The sequence below is a fragment of the Petaurus breviceps genome, unplaced genomic scaffold (assembly GCF_028583685.1).
Source record: "Petaurus breviceps papuanus isolate PSGF00001 unplaced genomic scaffold, PetGlider_PUasm1.0 90792, whole genome shotgun sequence".
NCBI lineage: Eukaryota > Metazoa > Chordata > Mammalia > Diprotodontia > Petauridae > Petaurus > Petaurus breviceps.
The window spans coordinates 19,207,244-19,231,772 of NW_027187347.1; the positions used below are offsets into that span (position 1 = coordinate 19,207,244).

Below are 24,529 nucleotides of genomic sequence, written 5' to 3' on the forward strand. Positions count from 1 at the left end.
TCACTTAACCCCAACTGCCTTGCCTTCTCTCCTACCCTCCCTCCACCAAAAGAAAGAAAATTACAAAAAGTTAATGAAAGCTAGCTACTAAAAACAATTTAAGGGCTAGCTAACATAACCTTTCCTCTTAAGAGTTTAAAACAATAGGCACCCATTTTAAAATATACTTAAGTTTAGATGACAAAAAAACCCTTTCTATACTGGGCAAGAGTAAATTTTCACTGTCTTGCCAAGTCACTGCAGCTTATCCTCTATTTCCACATGGCTGTACAATCCACGGAAGCCAAGGATAGAGAAGGAAGAAAAGGCCTCAATACTCGCAAATAACACCTATTACCACTTCCCTTTATTTTTCCATTAGTGGGGGAGTATGAAGAAAAGAATTTTTAAGACCAATGCATGAAAGGCTGGACATTCTAACAGCTGATACATTGCCCCTGGAGCCCGTCAGGAAGAGAAAATCTATTCCTTCCTGTTGATTTTTTTAAAAGCACGAGTATATTTCAGTCATAATGCAGGTTCTTCAGAACTCCTCCACCAAATCTTTTTCGGTCAGGAAAGCCAGGCATCTGTAGGCAGGAAGATAAAAAGTTATGTCTAAAGTAGATGTAATACACTCAGATCCCTAATAACATGTTTGTCTTTCTTTCTTATTTCTCGTTTCCTGTAGTGAAATGACCCAGTGATATCATTCGCACACTTATACTGTGGAACTAGTTTATAGGACAGGTTTTACTAAGAAATTAAAACTGTAAAAATAAGGTTATGGTAAAAATGCTGCCAAAGTATAGGTACCAAAAAGGTATAGGTAAATGTCTTTAATAACAATATAACCTAAATTAAGAAAGGCGAACTCAAGGTGAAGATTGAACACTATTTAATTAATGTATTAAAGTTTAAAATGCATTGTTACCATTACAAAAGCTTGTTCTTTAATGCCAAGAATAGAAAAAAAACCAGGATATGTGGTTCCTTGTAGGCCAAAAGGAAGCCCTCTCACTTTGTGTTTTCATAATTTCTCTAAAGAGCTTTAGAAATCAAACTATTCCAAATCTAAGAGTGAGTGAGGTTTAATGATACAGTTCTATTGAGAATCATTATGGTCATTACCATTTAATACCTACGAGCCAGGAAAACATTTCTAGAGTCACTGTATATCATAAAAGACAAAACCTAGTGCCTTAGCTCTAGTTATAGACCTCAATTTACTGAAAGAAAAAGATGGTCACTAACCTGGTTACCATCTCGAATAAAATATCTCTTCTCTATGACCTGTTGGACAGGGAGAGATGATTAGCAAATGCAGATACACATATCTGGAAAATGTGGTTAACTGTGATGGCTACTCAGGGGACTAAAAGGCTTATCCACAATTAAGAGACCTTAATTAATCTATAATTAAGAGACTTCACACAATTTAAAGCAGTCTGCTGCCAGTTAGTTTAGTTAGAGCGCAGAGCTACTCAGACCAAGGTTGTGAGTTTGATCTCCATTTATATACTTAGTTACGCTCTTTTTCATGACCACAGATTGAACCCTTAATTAGGATGTTTCAATAACAGCTGTGTGTCCTTATCTTTAGTCACAAAGAAGGCCAGGTGAAAGAATGTGGATGGATCCGTGTAAAGCAATTGTTAGTGAAAAAAACAACTAACAACTGAAAATAAGATATCCTATTATAATGCTAGTATTATTTTAATAGGAGTTGAACATCTGAAAAATAATTAATATAGATCTTTATTGCTGCAGTGGATAGAGCCAGGATAAATTCCACTGTAACGAGGGCACTTAGATAAGGGACAAATGTGAGACATGGGAATGACAACGTAAGTAATCAAGGCATAAAAATCCTTCTGGGGAAAAAAAAATCAAAAAGGTCAAAATCTAAGAGCAGAAACTGTATACTGTTCCTTAAATGGAACTGTCTGGGTACTGCTCATGTGGTGGTAAAGATCATACCACATTCTATCCCTTCTGATTATGTGTGATGCTTGTCTGTGTTCTCCCATAATTCCTACTTGTTCTTTTAGTAACTCAAGGATACCAATGTACCAGCTGGACCCATCCTTGGATTGTTTCTCACTCTTGCTATGTGACCAGCCCATTTTCTTTTCCAAGGAAACACTCCTTATTCAACTTCTCATGCACAAGCCACTACTGGTAATATACTACAGTGTGCTTGCCCGTCATGCATCTTTTAACTTCCATCTGTCCTTTTAATTCTTCTGAGATAATTCATCAGTGAACACGCTTACTCTGAGAATAATGGTATTCACTGGTTTCATCTCTTCAATGGTAATTCAATAGCTTTTCAGTGGTGATCAATCTGAGGCCGATATGCAATTTCCCAAATACAATCCAGGCTGATAGCCTCCTCCAACTCAATTCTCAGCCCAGATCATTGGCAGAACTTATCCAAGCATATTTATGGGCTAAGTCAATAGGCTACCTGTCCAACTAGATGTGTTTTTCATTCATTTTTGTCTTCCTAGAAAGGAAGATGAGATAGATTAATTGTGCACTGTTATGGATTTCTCCGTGGCAGTTTTGTGGTGCTCTGTCACTGCAAAAAGGAACATATGGGAATTTCACTCATTAGAGTAAAACTTCCTTTCATTTGGACTTCATATAGGACGTTTTCCATGACACCAGATGACATCTCTGTTGAACATCTATCAATCAGCTAGCTTTAATACCTTCTTTGATGTAAGTACTCAGCAGACCGATGAACAAAGCTACCTCTGTAGTCACATCAGTCATGGATTTGTGTTTGATTCTGAGGTATATGTGAGAGGAACCTTGCCTGAGACAAATGCTTTCTTAAAATTAGGAAACAAAATGAGAACTTACACTATAACTTTCAGGCACCTGGGAGTTACAGGGGTGCGATAATCTACAGAAAACCACCTTCTCAATCCTGCCCGTTCCCTTCTCATACATTCATCAAGGATACCCTTCATATGGGTGTAGTTTGCTCTCAAAGATTTTATGAAGATGAGAAAGCAAGCAACATGGGTCCATAGTTACAATTATCTTCTTAGCTGCCTTTTTGTGTAAAACCCCTATCTGTGATTTTTCTCATTCTCTTGCAATCTTCTCTTTTTTGAGATATCTTGATAACTGGGGAAATGTCTTTCAATTTCTTCTTTTAATATCTCTTGGGTTAAAGGGTACCCTAGAACACAAATTTCTTCAGGGTATACTTGATCAAGTCTGGTCATCCTTTCTTGTATCTTTTGAAGAACCATTAGCAATTTTCACCTGGTATCCTGGGTACTGTGCACTACACCTATGGCACCATCTTGACAGGTCCACCATGGGCATCAATGGAAATAAAGAGAAATTCTAGCAGATCTGTTCCACTTTGTACCTGTTCTCCTCCTTCTGGTTTTGTTTCTAAATGCTCTGGGGACAATCTAGTCACTCCCTCCTGAACTTCTGTTTGCTCTCATGTGACAATATTGCTCATAATGTATCTAGTGATTTTCTTCATAATGTTTTGCCTATAAATACTAGGTGAGAATATCTAAGAAACTAATCCATAGGACAATTCTTAAGTTCAATAGCAAAAATTTTTGATAATCTAATACTGAACCCCAAAATTTCTGGAGCTGAAAAAGCCTGGGAGCTCAAGCTCCCCCAATCCTATTTTCTTATGTGTCAGAGAGCACATAGGCTGAAACTAAATCAGAGTGAGGTCACGGGAAGTATTTTCTGATCACATGGGAAATGAGAAGGCAGTGGAATATTCCTACTCTGGAAATCTCTCTGCAGAGAAAGTGTGTGTATGTGTGTGTGTGTGTGTGTGTGTGTGTTTGCCTCACCCACATATGTGATTATGGCACCTTCCAAACAAACCAATCTAATCCTAATCTAATCTAATCCAATAGCTATTTATTAAATATCAGCTATGTGCAAGACATAGAAGCTACTGGAGATACAAAGGCAAAGGGGAACCCCAAGAGAGAAGTGACTTATAGGGAAGGAGAGATTCCTATTCTTGACTCTTACAGCCGGCGTTCTACCTCTTCTCCCACCTCCCTCCCAGAAGTGTTATCAAATCAAACAGTGATTCCTACCCCAGGTTGTGCTGGGCCAGCTTCCCTGAGCAGGTGGGGGTAGTGAAGAGGGTATCGTGGTGAGAAAGGATAAAAACTAATTCGATCACCAGACACATTATGGGCAATATTGTCACATACTAAGAGCTAGGGGCTGGTGATATGAATATGAAAAAATGACAGTTCCTGCACTCTAGCAGTTTATAATCTAAGAGGGAGATAAGACATGTACACAAATAAGTATGAGACCTGGGGCAAAGAAAAGATCCAGATAAACTGCCCCAATAAAGTCTGAGGAAGGAGAACCTCTTTCACTGGTGAGGACAGGTGAAGTCCTGGTAAAAGAAATGTACCAAGGTTGAACTTTGAAAGAAGATGTCAATTCTGGAAAGTACAGATGAGGAAAGAGTTCATTCTGCTCTCCAGTGTTTCTCAATGTGCAGTATGAACACTGAGCACATAGCACTCACTCCAGCAGCACTGCAGATATGTGACTTTGCCAAGGCAAAGACAAACGGTGCCCTGATTTATGAGCGTGCTGAGTCACCTTACATTTTTATTCCATTTCAACACTCCGAGAATAGGTCAATAATTGGAATTCAAAAGTCTTTGAAAGGGAATTATCAGGAGGTCAACTTCACATGTAGCAACTGCTTTAGACATTACATGTGTCTGGGATGATTAATAAGTACTTAGAATCAGTCTAGCAAATCAAACAATTCTTAGGACTTGTATTAGTGCCAGGTGAGTAGTACCTTTTTTTTAGGGATGGGTATACAAAGGTGGAAAATAAACCCTATTTAAAGTCAGAAGTGGGATCAACTGCCCGCTGACAAATAACAAAAATGAAAAATTTAAACTCTGGTAGTCATTAGTTATCCTTTGTGGACAAAATGATGCTGCTGACAGTACAAATAATTCAGCAGGCATTGAGCAATTATACTAACAGATAAGGAAAGAAACAGCAGATGTTCTCCAGGTTGCTAAGTTCAGCCAGAAGGAATAAAGGGACACTGCAAACTAGGTCCTTACTTCTCATAATACACAGGTTCCTAGTTATAATAGAAAAGAAAGTGAGAATTTACCTTATCAAAAAACCTACTCAGCTTGACAGCATTAGAAGATCCTGCGGCAAGGTATCGCGGATTTGTGCAGTCCTGGAAATGGGAACACAAAATCTATGATGAGCAGTGATTTATATTTTTCAACAAAAGCTCTTTATTAGTTGTAATGACATTATTAGGTCCTCCTATAGAGAAATAAAGTGCATTACACTTTCACAAATAGTTTCTATAGGTGTTTTTCAAATTACAATTAACCCAGAAAGCAATACATTATGAGAGGTGTTACAGAAAGGGAGAGTTACCTGTTTTTTTTTTTTTGATGACCAATCAATCAATCAATCAGTTCTATGGTCCTCCTTGAGGTAGGTTTATAATGTTAGCATTTTTTGATTGAAAAATCAGTCAATAAGCATTTATTAAATACCTACCATGTGCCAGGGATTGTGCATGTTGAAGGCCCTAAGCACCTAATTAATAAGGCCACACTGGGAATTAGTAATAGAATTATAACTTGATGAGAATTCTTCAATTCCAGTCCTCTGCACTAACCCTCTAAGAACTTACCTTGGGGAAGTTAGGTGGTGTACGGCTGTTCAGTCAGGAGGACCTGAGTTCATATCCAACTCCAGACACCTGACAATTACTAGATGTGACCTTAGGGAAGTCACTTAACCCCAATTGCCTTGCCTTCCCCCCACCAAAAAAAAAAAAGGACTTACCTCTTGGTGTATTAAATATTCAGTAGACTATCCACTAAGATACATATAGGAACTCTATAAATATAACTACAGAATGCTGTGTACAGAAATGAAGATGGATCTAAATGATTAGAGAAATATTAATTGCTCATGAGTAGGCTGAGGCAAAATGATGAAAATAACAATACTAGGGCTTACTATTTGATAAAATACACTGGGAAAACTGGATATTGGTTAGACAGAATTTAGGACTATGCTCCAAAGAGATCAAAGAAAGAAGAGACGTTCGTAACTGTATAAAAACATTCATAGCAGCTCTTTTGGTAGAGGCAAAGAACTTGAAATTAAGGGGGTACTGTTTAATTGGGAAATAGCTGAATTATGGCATATGAAAGTGATGGAATACTATTGTTCTGTAAGAAATTATGGAGATGTTTTCAGGGAAACTTGGGAAGACTTGTTGCAGAGTAAAGTGAATAGAACCAAAAGCCCAATTTATTTAACAACAGCATTGTAAAGATGAACAACTTTGAAAGACTTAAAGTACCTGATCACTGCAATGACTGACCATGATATCAGAGGACTGGTGATGAAGCATGTTATCAGCTTCTTGACAGAGAGGGCCTGCTTAACTATGCCTATTTCTCATAAGAGCTTTAAAATAAAAAAAAAAATTTCACTCTGAATTCTCTCCCTTCCTTTAATGCCTCTCCTATCCACTAAGAATGCAAGAAATGTGACATCAGTAATACATGCGAAATCATGTAAAAACATTTCCATATTAGCTATGTTGTGAAAAAGAAAGTGAAAAAATTATGCTTCAATGTGCATTGAGACTTCACCAGTTCTTTCTCTGGAGGCAGTATTTTTTTCAGAAATGTATTTCTGAATTGTCCTGGATCACGGTATTGATCAGAGAAGCTAAGTCATTCACAGTTGATCAGTGTAAGATACTGTAGTCACTGTACCATGTTCTCCTGCTTCTCCTCACTTCATTTTGTATCAGTTCAAATAAGCCTTCCCAGATTTTTCTAAAACCATCTGCTCAAAATTTCTTATGGCACAACAGCATTCCATCATAACTATATACCACAACTTGGTCAGCTATTCCCCAACTGATATAGGCTACCCCCTCAATTTCCAATTCCTTACCACCACAAAAGGACCTATTATAAATATTTTTGTATATACAGGTCCTTTTCCTTTTATCTCTTTGAGCTACAGACCTAGCAGTGATATTGCTGGGTCAAAGGATATGCACAGTTTTATAGCCCTTTGGACACAGTTCCAAATTGCTCGTTAGAATGGTTGGATAAGTTCATAACTCTACCAACAGGGTATTACTGTCTCAGTTTTCCCACATGCCCTCCAACATTTGTCATTTCCTTTTCTACCATATCAGTCAATCTGATAGTTGTGAGGTGGTACTTCAGAGTTGTTCTAATTTGCATTTCTTTAATCAATAGTGATTTAGAGCATTTTTTCACATGACTATAGTTTGCTTTGATTTCTTTGAAAACTCCCTGTTCATATCCTTTGACCACTTATCAATTGGGGAATGACTCGTAGCCTTAGAAATTTGACTCAGTTCTCTATAAATGTGAAGAATCGGGGTTTTATTGAGAGAAACTTACTGTAAAATTTTCTCCCAGTTTCCTACTTTCTAATTTTAGCTGCATTGGTTTTGTTTATGCAAAACTTTTCAAATGTAATCAAAATTATCTGTCTTATTTCCTGTGATCCTCTCTCTTGTTAGCTATAAATTCTTCCCTTATTCATAGATCTGACAGGAAAAATTTCTCCTAATACGTTTGATATCACCTTTTATGTCTAAATGACACCCCCATTTTGACCTTATCTTGGTTTACAGTCGAGATGTTGATTTATACCTAGTTTCTGCCAAATTGCTTTCCGGTTTTCCAAACAATTTTTTTTAAAATAGTGAGTTCTTATGCTCCTTGGGTTTGTCAAACACTAGATACCACGGTTATTTACTACTGTGTATTATATACCTAATCTATTCCACTGATCCATAACTCTATTTCTTTATTCCTTTTTTTTTTTTTAAAACAATAAAGTTAAGTAACTTGCTCAAGGTTACACGGCCAGTTATTTCTGGGTGTGGCACTGAGTATCTGAGCCCGGATTTGATCCAGGTCATCCCAACACTGGAGCCGGTGTTCTTACTTGCTGTACTACCTGGCCGCTCCCATCACTCTATTTCTTAGGCAATACAAGATGGCTTTGATGATTGTTTCTTAGCAATACAGTTTGAGGCTTGGTATTGCAAGGCCATCTTCTTTCACATTTTTTTTTTATGGACTCCCTTACTATTCCTGACCTTTTGTTCTTCCAGATGAATTGTTATTTTTTTTCCCAACTTTATAAAATGACTTTTTTTTGTGGTCTGATTGGTATGGCATTGAATAAGTAAGTTAATTTACACAAAATTACAAAAATTTACACAAAAAAAATAATTACACAAAAAATTTTTATTATATTGGCTCAGCCTACCCATGAACAAATAATGTTTCTCCAATTGGTAAAATCTGTTTTTACCTGTGAAGGGTTTTGTAATTGTGTTCATATAATTCTTGGGTTTGTCTTGGCACACAGACCCCCAGCATTTTATATTTCCTTCATTTATTGTAAAGGGAATTTTTCTTTCTATCTCTTCCTGCTGTATTGTGTTAGTAATATGCAGAAATGCTAATAATTTATGTGGGTTTATTTTATATCCTGCAGCTATGCTAATGTGGTTAATTATTTCAACAAGTTTTTTCTCTAGGGTTCTCTAAATATACTGCCATATTATCTGCAAAGTGATAGTTCTGTTTTCTCATTGCCTATTCTAATTTCTTTTACTTGTTGCTATTGCGAGCACATCTAATACAATACTGAGTAACAGCTGTTGTAAGAGCTTTAAAATAAAAAAGAAAAATTTTGTTCTTAATTCTTTCCCTCCCTTTGATGCCTCCCCATCCACTAAGAAGGCATGAAATAAATATGATATCAATAATACATGTGAAATTATGTAAAAACATTTCCATATTAGCTATGTTGTGATAAACTAAAAAACTTGTTGAAATAATTAACCACATTAGCATAGCTGCAGGATATAAAAGTGAAAACACTTTTCTAATTTTAAGAAAGGTAAGATTAGACAGGTAAGGGGTCCAAACCAGATTCTATTTGATGAGTATAAAATCTTATTTTGATGCCTCATTATGGTATTCTTGAGAGTTATACCAGGAGGATATAAGCTCTGGCAGATACGTTTTCTGAGGGAGGCTTGGAGGTAGGATTTTAAAATATGCTATGTCTGTTGACCCAAGAGCAGACCAGATCAATGGATAACATTAGATATGTCTGTTGTCAGAGGTTTGGAAGATGAAATTGGGGGGTGAAGAGGCCCAGAAGACGACCCTGGGCAGCACAGAGGCCCGGACAAGGCCTGATCAATGTGGTGGCAAGTTGACCCACCAACCACAAGGCCCACTGCCAGGCTATCACTGCAGGGCTGGGACTGAAAGGAGCAGGGTAAAAGTCAAATGCTGTGGCCCTGGCAGGGGCAACAGCTACTCCTGGGACTACCAATCCAAAGCCTATAAATTTAAAAAGCCCCTCTCTGGTCTTGCAGGGACCAGGATGGCAGAGTGAACCTTGGCTGCTCCAGTACCCCACTCTGACCCTGAAAACAGTAATTATTTCCCCAGGGCAAAACTTTAAACAGTAAAGGCTTGGGAACCCTAGAGGAAGGGCGTGGCTAGGGCCCTGCCTCAAAATGGGTAGAAAGCAGACTGCAAAGACAAAGTCTCTGGAGTCCTACTATCCTGAGAGGGAGGAATCAAATTCAGAGGGAGACAGTGATGACTCCACACCCACAGCTGAAGCCTCAACAGGGAACTGGTCTCAAGCACAGAAAGCATTCCTAGGTGAGCTCAAAAGGAACTTTGAAAACCAAATGACAGAGATAGAAGATAAAATGAATAATTCTTTTAAAATCAAAATTAGAAAAACATTACAATGAAGAAAACAGCTCATTAAAAAGAAAAATTTGTGATATGGAAAAGTAGCTCCAAAAACTAACCAAGGAAAATAATTTGCTAAAAGCTAGAATCAACCAAATTGAAGCAAATAACACTATGAGGAACCAAGAATTAGTCAAACAAAGCATAAAGAATGAAAAATTAGAAAGAGAGGTAAAGTATCTCAATGGAAAAATAATTGATCTGGAAAACAGATCCAGGAGAGATAATAAGAGAATCATAGGCCTACCAGAAAATCATGAAAAAATGAGCCTGGACAACATCTTCTAAGAGCTCATCGAGGAAAACTCCCCTGAGATACTAAAACCAGAAGGTAAAATAGAGATCAAGAGAATCCACTGGTCACCTGAAAGAGATCCCAAATTGAAAAGTCGGTGAAATGTTGTGGCCAAGTTCCAGAACTACCAGGTAAAGGAGAAAATACTACAAGTGGCCAGAAAGAAACAATTCAAATATCACAGAACCACAATAAGGATCGCACAGGATCTGGCAGCTTCTACACTGGAAGATCGGAGGAACTGGAATACAATTTTTCACAAGTCAAAAGGGCTCGGGTTACAACCAAGGGTCACCTACCCAGCGAAAACTGAACATATTCTTCCAGGCAAGGAGATGGTCATTCAACAATATAATGGATTTCCAGACCTTCCTGATGAAAAACCCAGAGCTCAATGGAGAATTTAACCTCCAATTACAAGACACAAGAGTGACATAGAAAGGTAAACAAGGAAAACACACACACACACACACACACACACCCTGTTATTTAATAAAAGCAAACTGTTTATAGACAATTAGAGGATATGGGTATAAATTACACAAAATGACGATTAAAAAAAAACCTTATTAAGGGCTACAAAGGGACTGCAACAGAAGAACAGGAATGAATAAAGTGGAAAAGGGTAAATTATGCCACACAAAGAGGCATAAAAACAATATAGTAGAGGGAAAGAAGGGAGGGAGATGAATATTATATGAGCTCATTGGTTCTGGAGCAAGGAGGGAATAACACAACCAGTTAAGCATAAGACTCTATGGAGAAGAGACACAAAATGTATCATTCTAATAGAGGGAAAGAGGGGAGGGAGAGGAGCTTTGCATGACATCTGTTCTGGTCAATCTTGGTTCAAAGAAGAAATAACATATTATATTAAGTATAAAAATCGATCATATCCTACAGGTAGCAGGAGGGGGGAAGGGCTACAAAGGCGGGGTTAGAATGGAGGGAAGAAGTAAGGGGGAAGGGGAAGAAAAGGGAGCAGGGTTGATAAGAAGGGAATATTAAGGAAGGCGGTGGTCAAAAGGAAAACTCTTAAGGAGGGGAAGGAAGAAGGGGAGAAAAATAAAAGCATAAACGGGGGGGGGGAATATGATGGAGGGAAAGAGATAGAGTGTAATCATAACTGTGAATGTGAATGGGATGAACTCTCCCATAAAACAGAGACAGATAGCAGAATGGATTAAAAACCATACTCCTACAATATGCTGTTTACAAGAAACACATCTGAAACAGAGGGATACACACAGGGTAAAAATAAAAGGCTAGAGTAAAATATAACATGCCTCAGCTAAAGTAAAAAAAGCAGGGGTAGCAATCCTTATCTCAGATAAAGCAAAAGCAAAAATTGATCTAATTAAAAGAGATAAGGAAGGAAACTATATCCTGCTAAAAGGCACCATTGAGAATGAAGCAAAATCATTACTTAACGTATATGCACCAAGTGGTATAGCATCCAAATTTCTAGAGGAGAAGGTAAGGGAAACAGAGGAAGAAATAGATAGCAAAACTATACTAGTGGGGGACCTTAATATCCCCCTCTCTGAACTTGATAAATCCAACCACAAAATAAACAAGAAAGAAGTTAAGGAAGTGAACAGAATTTTAGAGAGGGTAGGTATGATAGATCTCTGGAGAAAACTCAATGGGAAAAAAAAGGAATATACCTTCTTCTCAGCGGTACATGGCACATATACAAAAATCGGCCATAACTAGGACATAAAACCCTCACAATTCAGTGCAGAAAAGCAGAAATATTAAATGCATCATTCTCAGATCATGATGCAATAAAGGGCCATGGAAAGATAGACTAAAAATGAATTGGAAACTAAACAATTTAATCTTAAAGAACAAGTGGGTCAAACAAGAAATTATAGAAACAATCAGTAACTTCATTCAAGAGAATGACAATAATGAGACAACACACCAAAATTTATGGGATGCAGCAAAGGCAGTTGTTAGGGGAAGTTTTATATCCCTGAGTGCATACATGAATAAATTAGAGAAAAGGGAGGTCAGTGAATTGGGCATGCAATTGAAAAAGCTAGAAAAAGAACAAATAGAAAATCCACAATTAAATACTAAATTAGAAATAATGAAAACCAAAGGAGAGATTAAATTGAAGTTAAGAAAACTATTGAATTAATAAATAAAACTAAGAGCTGGTTTTATGAAAAAAAAAAAAACAATAAAATTGATAGACCCTTAGCCAATATGATAAAAAAAAGAAAGAAGAAACCCAAATTATGAGTATCAAAAATGAAAAGGGTGAATTTACCTCCAATGAAGAGGAAATTAAAACAATAATTAGGAATTATTTTGCCAAATTATATGCACATAAATTTGACAATCTTAGTGAAATGGATGAATATATATAAAAATATAAGTTGCCCAGATTAATTGAAGAGGAAGTAAATTACTTAAATAACCCCATCTCAGAAAAAGAAATTGAACAAGCCATCAGTGAACTCCCTAGGGAAAAATCTCCAGGGCCAGATGGTTTTACTAGAGAATTCTATCAAACATTTAAAGAACAACTCATTCCAATACTCTACAAACTATTTGGGAAAATTAGTGAAGAAGGAGTCCTACCAAATTCTTTTTATGACACAAACATGGTACTGATACCTAAATCAGGAAGATATGAAACAGAAAAAGAAAATTATAGACCAATTTCCCTCATGAATATAGATGCAAAAATTTTAAATAAAATATTAGCAAAAAGACTACACCAACTGATCATAAGAATAACACACTTTAATCAGGTAGGATTTAATCCAGGAATGCAGGGATGGTTTAATATTATGAAAACCATCAGTATAATTGATCACATCAACAATAAAACTAGGAGAAACCACATGATTATCTTGATACATAAAAGGCTTGACAAAGTACAACATCAATTCCTATTAAAAACACTAGAAAGTATAGGAATAAATGGAGCCTTCCTTAAAATAATAAGTAGCATCTATTGAAAGCCATCAACAAGTATTATATCTAATGGGGATAAGCTAGAAGCATTTCCAGTTAGATCAGGGGTGAAACAAGGATGTCCACTATCACCCCTCTTATTCAATCTGGTACTAGAAATGTTAGCAATAGCAATTAGAGAAGAAAAAGAAATCAAAGGAATCAAAGAAGAGACAAAGTTATTACTCTTTGCAGATGATACGATGATATACTTAGAGAATACTAAAGAATCAAGTCAAAAACTACTTGAGACAATAAATAAATTAGGCAAAGTTGCAGGATATAATATAAACCCCATAAATCTTTGGCATTCCTAAATATTTCTAATGAAATCCAACAGCAAGAGATAGAAAGAAAAATCCCATTAAAGTTATTGTAGATAATATAAAATATTTGGGAATCTACCTGCCAAAACAAACCCAGGACCTATATGAATACAACTACAAAACACTTTTCACACAAATAAAGTCACTACTAATTGGAAAAACATCAATTGCTTATGGCTGGGTTGAGCTAATATAATAAAAATGACAACTTTACCTAAATTAAATTACATATTTAGTGACATACTAATCGAATTACCAAAAAATTACTTTACAGAACTACAAAAAATAGTAACAAAATTAATTTGGAAGAACAAAAGGCCCAGGATATCAAGGGAGTTAATTAAAAGAAATGCTAGCGAAGGTGGCCTAGCTATACCAGATATTAATCTGTATTATAAAGCAGTAGTCATCAAAACTACTTGGTATGGGCTGAGGAATAGAGCAGTGGATCAATGGAATAGACTGGGTATACAAGACTCAGCAGTCAATGACTATAATAATCTATTCTTTGATAAATCCAAAGACCCTAGTTTTGGGGATAAGAACTCACTATTTGACAAAAACTGCTAGGAAAACTGGAACACAGTATGGCAGAAACTGGGCATAGACCATCATCTAACACGGTATACCAAAATTAAGTCTAAATGGGTGCATGATCTAGATATAAAGGATGATACTGTAAGTAATCTGGGAAAGCAAGGAATAGTTTACCTGTCACATTAATGGAGAGGGGAAGATTTCATGACCAAATAAGAATTAAAGAGCATTATAAAACGCAAAATGGATAACTTTGATTGCATGAAATTTAAAAGCTTCTGTACAAAGCAAGCCAATGTAATCAAGATTAAGTGGAAGTGGGAAATTGGGAAAGAAATTTTACAACCAATGTCTCTGATAAAGGCCTCATTTCTAAAATATACAGAGAAATGAGTCAAATCTATAAGAATACAAATCATTCCCCAATTGATAAATGGTCAAAGGATATGAACAGGTAATTTTCAGAGAAAGAAATTAAAGATATCTATATGCATATGAAAAAATGCTCTAAATCACTATTGATTAAAGAAATGCAAATCAAAACAACTCTGAGGTACTATATCTCACCAGTCAGATTGGCTAAGATGACAAAACAGAAAAATGATAAATATTGGAGAGGATGTGGAAAAATTGGAACACTAATACATTGCTGGTGGAGTTGTGAACTGATCCAACTATTCTGGAGAGCAATCTGGAACTTTGCCCACAGTATAGCCATAAATAACTTCATATTCTTTGACCCAGCAATACCACTTCTAGGGTTGTATCCCAAAGAGATCATAGAAGTGGGAGGAAGACCCATATGTACAAAAATATTTATAGCAACTCTTTTTGTGGTGGCAAAGAACTGGAAATTAAGGGGATGCCCATCAATTGGGGGAATGGATAAACAAGTTATGGTATATGAATGTAATGGAATACCATTGTGCCATAAGAAACAAAGAGCAGATGGACTTCATATTTACCTGGAGAGGCTTATACAAACTGATGCTGAGTGAGAAGAGCAGGACCAGGAGAAATTTGTACACAATTAGAGATACAACGTATGTGTGACGACCAACTTTGATAGACTGAACTTAACTTTTCTCAGAAATGCAGGGCTATAAGTAAACTCCAAAGACTCATGATGGAGAGAAGATGTCTACATTCAGAGAAAGAACTAGAAAGACAGAGTTTGAATGAAGATTGAAGCAAATTACCTGCCCTCTTTCTTTTTCTTGTTTGGTTTTGTTCCCTTTTTCCCATTGTTCATTCCACGCGAATCAATCCTTCATTATAACCTGACCGATGTCTAATGTGAAACTATTTGCAGATCCTATACCTGATTGTATGCCACCATGGAGGGGGGGGAAGAAAATTTCAAACTCAAAGAACTGGGGAATTGAATCTTGTAAACTAAAAGTAAACAAACAAATTAATAAGGACAAAAAAAAGATGTCTGTTGTCTGTGATCAGCCTGGTTAAGTCTGAGAAAGTTCATCACAGAGGGTTTGTTAGCACGTAATAAATTTTTTTGCCATAGTAACTCATTAATCTATGTCTTCAGGCAGGTAGGGATTGAGTGCTCACATAGATGAAATCACAAATCTTTGACTACTGAAGGAAGTATGTTCAAGTACTTTGATTAGATTATGTATAAACTATACTCTGATTTCTTTCATTGCTTACAACGTAAACATAAGCTTTAAATATCTTGTTTAAACTACATAATTGCATTGTCAGGTTCTTTTCTTTTTTTGCCAGGTTTAAGATTTATCATTTAACAGATTTATGATCAATAAAATTATAAGGGCATTCATATGGTTAGATTTTCCTCTTTTTGGTGACTCTGAACTTGCTTATTTGCGCCTTAATTTCTGTTACTTTTTTTTCTGTGTTATTTTCTTGGTGTTAACTTCCCTCATTTTCATTTCCCTGGTGCTCAATGCCCTCCTATTTACTGTTACTAGTTAGTTTCAGAGGTTGGTCACTGTCGAAAGTCCAGAGTTCTTTATCAAGTGAGTGAACTCTTTGGAGGCACTCAAACTCTATCAGATGAGTATGTTTTTCAGATCCTAAAAACATGCAAAACTGGCCCAGTCTTTGTTAGAGAATGATGAATGACATATTCTAGACTAATCAGGGAAACCTACAGGCACTGTAAACACAAAAACATTTTGATTGAAATCGAAAGGAACCACATGAATAAAATAAATTTGGATTTCATTTTAGTCCATTTTTCTTCTAGGCACTTTTAAAAATTGAGTAATATTGAAACTGCTAGTACCAGGACCTGCTGTACTCTACACAGGAGCCGCCCTCTAATATTTCAAAGTCCAGTGCTGATTCTTCAGGCATTTATACCAAATCCCCTATGGTGACAAATGAAGGAGACAGGAAGGCTAAGAGTGAGCTTTTGCTTGTGGCACTGCTATTCCTAAAGTGAAAAGCCCACACTGCATAGCAAAACAGAATATAAACAATTCAAGAGAATGGGCTAGAAGGAAGGCGATCTAGTTGCAGAGAACCTGATATCAGGTAGAAACTACTCATCCACCTATAGTGGGGCATGAACTGGAGATATATGATTAGCAAAGAGCCACCATTACCATTTCTGTCTATCCTCCTTACAATGCATCTGCAGCAGAAATGCAGGCCAAGGTTAAGGAGTAGCCTACGTGCATTCTTCCCCATTTGACGGTGCTTGGCCTAGAAGGGAACAGTATCATGTGGTATTGTTAGCAGTAAGCCCTGACTGTGCTAACTGGCTCAGAATGGGGCTCAGTAATCTGCAGTATATTACCGCATGGGAAAAACTAATAACTTTCAGCTTGTCTAGTAATCCCACTGTGTGATATTTGGTCCTCAAAGCTTATGTAAGCACCCTGATGTTTATAAAGGAGTTTAAATGATTAGGACAGATTCATTTCCTTGATATGCCTGGCTGTCCTTCACCAGAGTTTAAAGCTGAAGTAACTAATTGACTCACTCAAGGCAGAAGCAACTGAGGCACACAATTGGTGATACTGTCCATATCATTCCGTGGCATGAATCTCATCACCCCCACTCCAAGCACCTACACATTTTTACTTTGCTTTTCTCTTCATTATAGTAAGCCCATCATTTTCATCATGTACAAGTGAATTATCACAGCGGATACTGTTGGAATTGTTGCTATAGGTCACTTTGCATCGTTAATTTGATAGAACCAATGCTTCTTAAGGGCCTATTACACACAATGTACCTTGCTAAGTGCCAGAAAACAGGGTTAACTGTCTAATAAATTGTCACAAAGAGAATGAACTTACTCAGGTGAATGACCATAGACTTATAAGTGACTGAAGAATCAAAACATACAGGTTATTGATGAAAGAACAAGAGCCAGGAAGCTTTTGGCTAAACCTAGGGCATAGTCATGTCTCCACCAGTAACTTAGGTGTGTGACACCAGGAATGTTACTTCTTTTCTAGGTCTCAGGTTACTCATCTATAAGTTGAAGGAAGTAAATTAGACAACAATTCAAGGTTCAAGTAATACTGTCTTCATCATACAGATGGGAAAAGGTAGGAATTAAGAAGAAACTTCAAAGGGTAGAAGATGCTATTATGGAAACGTATGACAAGAAAAGACAGGCTGGTCATGAGACAAAGATAAGGGAAGACAGGCAGACAGTCAGAGTACTCCACTAGTATCCTTCCAATGTTAGGAGAAATCAAGGAAGTCCTCCAGTACATTGCGTAGACCCTCTGTGACAAACTTAGTTTGGCTAAGAGTTAGACAGAATGATCAGGCAGGGACATGCTGTGATCTGTATCACTGAAGAGAGAATCCAAACTGACATGATCACTGATCCATCTGAGGACTATTAAGTATCCATTATATTAAATGACCTATAATACCTCAATGTTCCTTAACCTAATGAAGATAGTTATATCATATATCAATATTATTCATATATCAGTAATGATCACACCAACATCTGCTCGTGAAATACCGGGGCAACTTGGCGGCACAGTGGATAGAGGGCTGGGCCTGAGGTCAAAAGACTTCAGTTCAAATCCAGACTCAGACACTAGCTGTGTGACCCTGGGCAAGTCATTTAAGTGCTATTGGCTTCAGCTTTCTAATCTGTAAAATGGATATAATAATAGCACCTACCTCCCAGGGATGTTGTGAGGATCAAATAAAATAACTATAAAATCCTTAGCACAGCACCTGGCACATAGTATGCACTATATAAATGTTAGCTATTATTATTATTATTATTATTACCCACCAAATTAATCTCTTCTGCATTGAAATCTTCAGCCAAGAAAGCAATTCTAGTTAGAACTTCATTGCGTTTAGTTTCATGAATCTGGTCCAGTTTGGTTCCTATTACCAACAGGGGGATTTGGTTATCAGCAAATTGTTCTCGGTCGTAATCCCTGTTACAAATAATAATAAAAAGTGAAAATGATAGACTTTTAATAGAAAAATTCTGTGTTTATTTTTACTGATAACACACACACCTCATGATCATTTACCTACCAATCAACTCTTGCCACTGTTCCATCTACCTGTTCATTAAAAAAAAATACTTTCAACTTCTATCAGTAAGTACAAATATTCAAATGCATAACAAATAAACATGAAGAACAAGTCACATATATGCTGTAAATGTAACTAAACTTTTATTTGTAAAATATAAGTAAAAAAATATAAGACTGTATATTCATTTTAAAGAGGCAGTTACGAAGCTATCTTCTTTCCATGACCATTTTTTTCTTTTATGTGTTTTTGATTATGTTTTGATGCCATTATGTCCCCCGTTTTTACATATCCACTTATATTTTCCACCACTTACCAAGTCTCATTTCTTTACCCATTAAATTTTTGAGCTACAACTATGAGTTTCCAGAGCTACTTTAACAACTGAGGGCCTAATAGGGATAGTAAGTATCCTTATGTACAAATTAATGAGGATCTACTTCAGTGATTTTTAAAAAAATCTCTTTAGTGGAAGAACTCTTCACTTCATATAAAACAGGGAGAGCTGTTCCAACAAAATCTTTAAAAAAATATCTTTTAAACCCTACTACTAATAGTTCTGAATAACACAGGGATGAGTAAAACACACATTTTCAAATAAATTTCTCAATCTATACAAATCCAATTATATAACAAAATAACTCAGCTTAATGCAATTCAACTCAACAAGCACTTTTTAAGCACCAGGCACTGGATTACAAAGACTAAGAATCAAACAGTGCCTGCCCTCAGGTAGTCAACTGTTTACTAAGAAGAACAAGAAGACTATAAAAAAAGAAAACACAAACTCCGTACAAAATAAAGACAATGAGATTTATAGGGGGAGAGAATGAACAACTAACATGGTCAAGAAAGGTGGCATCTAGACTGTGTCTTAAAGGAAGCTCAGAATTCTAAGAGGTACGGCACAAGAGTGTTCCAGACACAGAGAGCAGTCAATGCAAAGGGAGGAGTTGGAGCTGGAACATTATGTGCAGGGAATAGCAGTAATACGTCAATATGTTGTAATGTACAGTGCATAGGAGAGTGATGTGAAATCAGCCGGACTGTGAAGGGCTTTAAATGCCAAACATCACCCTTCATATTTAGTCCTAAAGGCACTAGGGAGCCACTGAAGGGCCCTGAAGGGGAGAGACATGGTCAGACCCGTGCTTTAGGGATAGCAACTTGTCAGATACATAAAAGACAGACTGGAATGGAGAGACTTCAATAGGAGGATAAATGAGGAGAATACTGCAATAGTTCATGAGAGAGGTACTGAGGGCCTGAAGTAGGGGATGACTATGTGAGTGGAGAGCAGTTTCAGGGAGGGAGGGAGGCTAGAATGTCAGGCTACAATGGACTGAGAGATGAGTCTGAGCCGAGGGAAATGGAGGCAATAAGCGAAACTAGCCCTTTCTAAAAGTTTGGCTATAAAAGGGAGAGGAGACCAATGGTAGCCTAAGGGTCAAGTGGAAGTTTTTAAGGATGGAAGAGATTTTGACATTTTTGAAGTCAATGGTGAAGGGAGTTAGTGGGTAAAGAGAGACTAAAGGTAAAAAGAGAGAAACTGATTTAAGGGACAAGCTCCTCGAACAGATAGGTAAGGATCCAAAAGTGGAAGAGCTAGTGTGGTTGAGTAGAAGGGCCACCTCTTCCTCTGAGACTGGAGCAAAAGTGTGGAATAATGGAGAAGAGAAAACTTAGCATGGGTGATCTCTAAGATTTTCCCAGCATAGCACGTGTTGAATCCTGCTGAAAGGAAGGGAGGTATAGGAAGGTTGATGGAATAGGAAGTGTGAAGTAAAGGTTTGGAGTAATGCCTGTGATAGTCAATCAGGGAAGTACAGCAACAGGCAGAAGTGAGATTAGGTAACAAATCAGTAGTGAGCAGTAGTGAGGCAAGTTTACAAGGACTTTAATATGATAGTGCTTCTTTGAGATGCTCTCAGATAAAGTGGGAAAAGGAGAATTAAAGAATCAGAGAATTTAGGATTAAAGAAGAGTGTTTCCTTGTTTGCTACTGCCAAGTTAGAAATCTGGCTAGAAAGAGACTGATTTCAACCTAAAGCTGAATGGCTTAAGCATTGACTGAGGACTTTTTATTAAGAATGCTATGAGGGGCGGCTAGGTGGCGCAGTGAGTAGAGCACCCGCCCCGAAGTCAGGAGGACCTGAGTTCAAATCCGGCCTCAGACACTTAACATAAAAACTAGCCCTGTGACCTTGGGCAAGGCACTTAACCCCAATTGCCCTCCAAAAAAAAAAAAAAAGCTAAACTTAACTGATTTTATTTAGTTGTCTAGAATCAAAGTTGGAACAAAAAAACCCCCACCACCTTAATATTTTGCTCATATACACTGAAGTGATTATGTAGTGCATTCAATGATATAAATTCGTTCAATAAGCTGCCAACTTTTAGGCTATATGATTTAAACCAAACATATCTGCAGAATATCGTGGACTGATTAACGAAACAAAGTTTGAGAAATGCAGATCTACTAGACTTTTGTGGGCCCAAGAGATAACCTAGAGTCAAAGTGCTTGAGCCAATGAATATAGGATGATTTATAGGCATCTTATAGTTTCTTACTGTTAGACAGCTAAGTGATACAGTGGAGAGAGTGCCCTGGGCCTGGAATCAGGAAGACCTGAGCTCAGATCCAGGCTCTACCTAACTGTATGGCAAATTAGCTACTCTTTTTGCCTCTATTTCCTCATCTGTAAAATGGGGGTGATAATAGCACCTACGTCCCAGGGTTGCTGTAAGGATCAAATGAGATAATATTTTCAAAGCACTTACTAAGCATATGCTTCATACATATAACTGTTTATTATTATTATTACTCCTGAATACTGACTCAGAAGATTTCATCCAGGAATTATGCCCAAAATTTGGCTATGGAGCATTTTCACAGCTACTTGGAGACATCCTAGTATCTGAAAGTATAATCTATTGCAGTGTAGCATCAAGATGGGAAATTCACATTATGCTTCTGAGAACATCCAAGGGCCTACTATGGCTACTCTACTTCTGTGCCATAAGGGAAAATGACAGGCTACCAGGCATCCATTTGGGAATGCACAATGGACAGATCACAGAGAGAGGATGTATCTCCATATCACTGTGTGTGTATGCATACCTATTAAAAATGGAGATCATACTAAGAGAACACCTAGACACAGAGATGACAAATAAAAGAAAATCGAATATAGATGACCTGTGTCTGATTATACAGTTGGATAAGGAGAAAAAAAATAGATTTATCAAATGAGGAGGGAAAAAAGGGTGCAATGGAACTGGACTGGACTCAAAGTGCCAGCATTCAAATCCCAACTTTGTCACTTGCTTTGTGGTTCTGGAAAAGCCACTAAGCGTCTTCAGGCCTCAGCCTCGGTTTTCTCATTTGTAAAATGGAGGGAGGTGGGCTAGATTATTTCTAAGATCCCTTCTAGCTCTAAATCTATGATCTTATAAAATGGGGACATAGATTGAATACAAAAAGGGGGTAATTTGTAACTAGAAAGCGAACTTGTATTGACATCCAAGCCCCAAGAAAATGATCAGAAAACATCAGTGTCCTTGGTGTCTGCAAAAGGGTTATTTACTAAATTCATCCAAAGGTAAAGGAATGATATAAATGTTGTTTCATTTTGCTAGAAAGGAAGATGGAGCACCACATTATCTAAGTTCTTTCTATGTATGAAAGATAAGCCACGTGTAGATTTTAAAAAATATGTTACAAGTAAAAACTAAGTCAGCAGAAATGGAGTTTCAAGACAACTCAGGCTGGTTTGTGTCAGTAAATCAATAAACCAGTCAATATAGCCAAATTGAGTACAGTTTTCCCTTTTCTTGAGCTTCTTTCTCTTTTCTTTCCTTCCTTCCCTTCCTTCCTTCCTTCCTTCCTTCCTTCCTTCCTTCCTTCCTTCCTTCCTTCCTTCCTTCCTTCCTTCCTCCCTCCCTCCCTCCCTCCCTCCCTCCCTCCCTTCCTTTTTAAAAATATCTGAATCAGGGATAGTCAAACTTACTGAAACATTATACCAAGCAATAATTTTCAGAAATCTGAAAGCCTTATGACTAGCCAGCCTTTACACATGAATGAATTCTGTTTGTAATCTACCTTCTAAAAACATTAACATCCTTCTTACCACATCATGGCTAATTACTGCTAGAGACCTTTGACTCTTACTTCCAACATAAGCACTGATTTGAGAGACAAGGTGTGAAACTGTGATTTGCCTTATTAATCACTGAAGTGTTGTATTTGTCCTCAATTTCCCCTTTTCCTTTTTAGTCCATAACACATTTCCCTACCAAAAATTCCATCCATGACAACTCATTTCAGATAAGCCCATGTCCCTGTTATATTTTCACTGAAGTCTCCTGGACACAGACAAAGAAATAGGAATGCACTCACAGTGACTCAGCTACATTCCTTGACACCTGAAAAATCCCTACTAATGAGTCTGACAAAAATATTATCTCCTTAAAGAAGTCTTTCAAGTAATGCCCTCCCCTGTCTCCCTTCTCCTACCTCAAGTTTCACTTTTTCAAAATATATTTTATTGATGTAATTTGTCACCCCATCAGTCACCTCTGGGAAAAAGACACCCCCCTCCAAAAAACGCTTTCCCTGACTAGACTGAATCCCACCTTCTGACAAAGAAAAATATGTTCTACAGTGACAACATCCGATCATGTACACAACATTTTAACCCAATAGTCCAACTTTTTTTGGCTGAGAAGGTGTTTCAATATCTGTTTTCTGGATCTTTCGTCACTTTTTTCAATTGTTCAGAGTTCAAATCCTTTTGGGTATTTTTTTAATTTACAATGTTGTAATCAATGTGTATTATATGGATCTTTCAGTTCTGCTTCCTTCCCCTCCCAGACAATTCTCTCATAAAACTCTCCCTGTTTCTCTGAATCTGTCACATTTGTCACTTAACTGCAGAAGAATATTCCATTACATTCATATAACAGATTTTTAATCCATTCCCCAATCAATGAGAACCTATTCTGTTTCCACTTCTTTGTTACCTCAAACAATCTGGCTATGCATATATTAGACCTTTTTGTCTTTGGTTTCCTTGGTGCATAAGCCCAATAGTACGATCCCTTAGCTAAAAGTTTTGAAGACCATTCAGCAACTTAACTTGAATAATTCCAAATTTATGTGCTGAATGGACGGAACAATTCACAGCTCCTCCAAACATGTCTGCTTTCCCATAACTCTTTCCAAACCAACAACTCCTTCCCATTCCCTCCCCTCCCCTTTTTGGTCATCTTTGCCAAGTTGCATGGTGTAAAGCAGAGTTGTTTTAATGTGCATTTCTCACTATTACTGATTTGCAGTGTCATACAGTCATTTCTAATGTGCAATTCTTCTGAAAACTGTTCATATGCATTGACCACTAATCATTAAGAACATCTCACATATTTTGCTTGCAGCTCTCTTATGTGCTTAAGATATATTATAGGGTCCTATTCCCATAGCAGACTGTAGTTTCATGAAGACAGGAGGTCTATTTTATGTAAACGTATTAGAACTTAGTAGAGTGAACTAGGTCACATTCTTTCTCCTGTTGCTGCGTTCTTTCTGCCTCAATATTTTCCTAACTTTCCATCTTTCTCATTCTCATCTTCCCTTTTGGCTCTACTTTCTGGCTTGGCCACACTGTTCTATCTTCCCAGGTAAGGAAAAAGGAGGTGTGAAGGGGTTGGGAGCCACAGCCTGTGTGACAATGGGTTGGTACCAAATACATGCACTAGAGGGTCTCTCCTCCAAAGTCTGAGCCCCAACAATAGCAGCGAGGGTGTCTTTGTAAATTACACTTTCCTGTAATAATTACATTTCTCTTAAGAGCTATAGTTTTAATACTCATGATCTAAATGAATCTTCACAAGGTTGTTATGTGGATTAAATGAGATAATATCTGTAAAGTACTTAGCATAGTATGGCATAAAGTAAGCAATCAATAAATGCTCATTCCCTTACCCTCTAAATAAATCCTGGTGATAATAATTACAACAGTTGCTCACAGTTATAATAGTCCCTT

General features: G+C 37.1%; 1 protein-coding gene across 1 annotated transcript in view; it reads right to left on the reverse strand.

The window, feature by feature from the left end:
- Positions 1–324: 324 nt before the first annotated feature.
- Positions 325–24,529, reverse strand: part of RABL3 (RAB, member of RAS oncogene family like 3) — a 60,437-nt gene continuing 36,232 nt past the window's right edge. Inside the window, exons 5-8 of the mRNA XM_069070000.1 lie at positions 18,235–18,385; positions 5,144–5,215; positions 1,234–1,272; positions 325–569 (exon numbers count right to left, since the gene is read on the reverse strand). Coding sequence (XP_068926101.1) covers positions 504–569; positions 1,234–1,272; positions 5,144–5,215; positions 18,235–18,385 — 328 coding nt within the window. The 3' untranslated portion in view covers positions 325–503. The remainder of the gene's footprint in view (positions 570–1,233; positions 1,273–5,143; positions 5,216–18,234; positions 18,386–24,529) is intronic.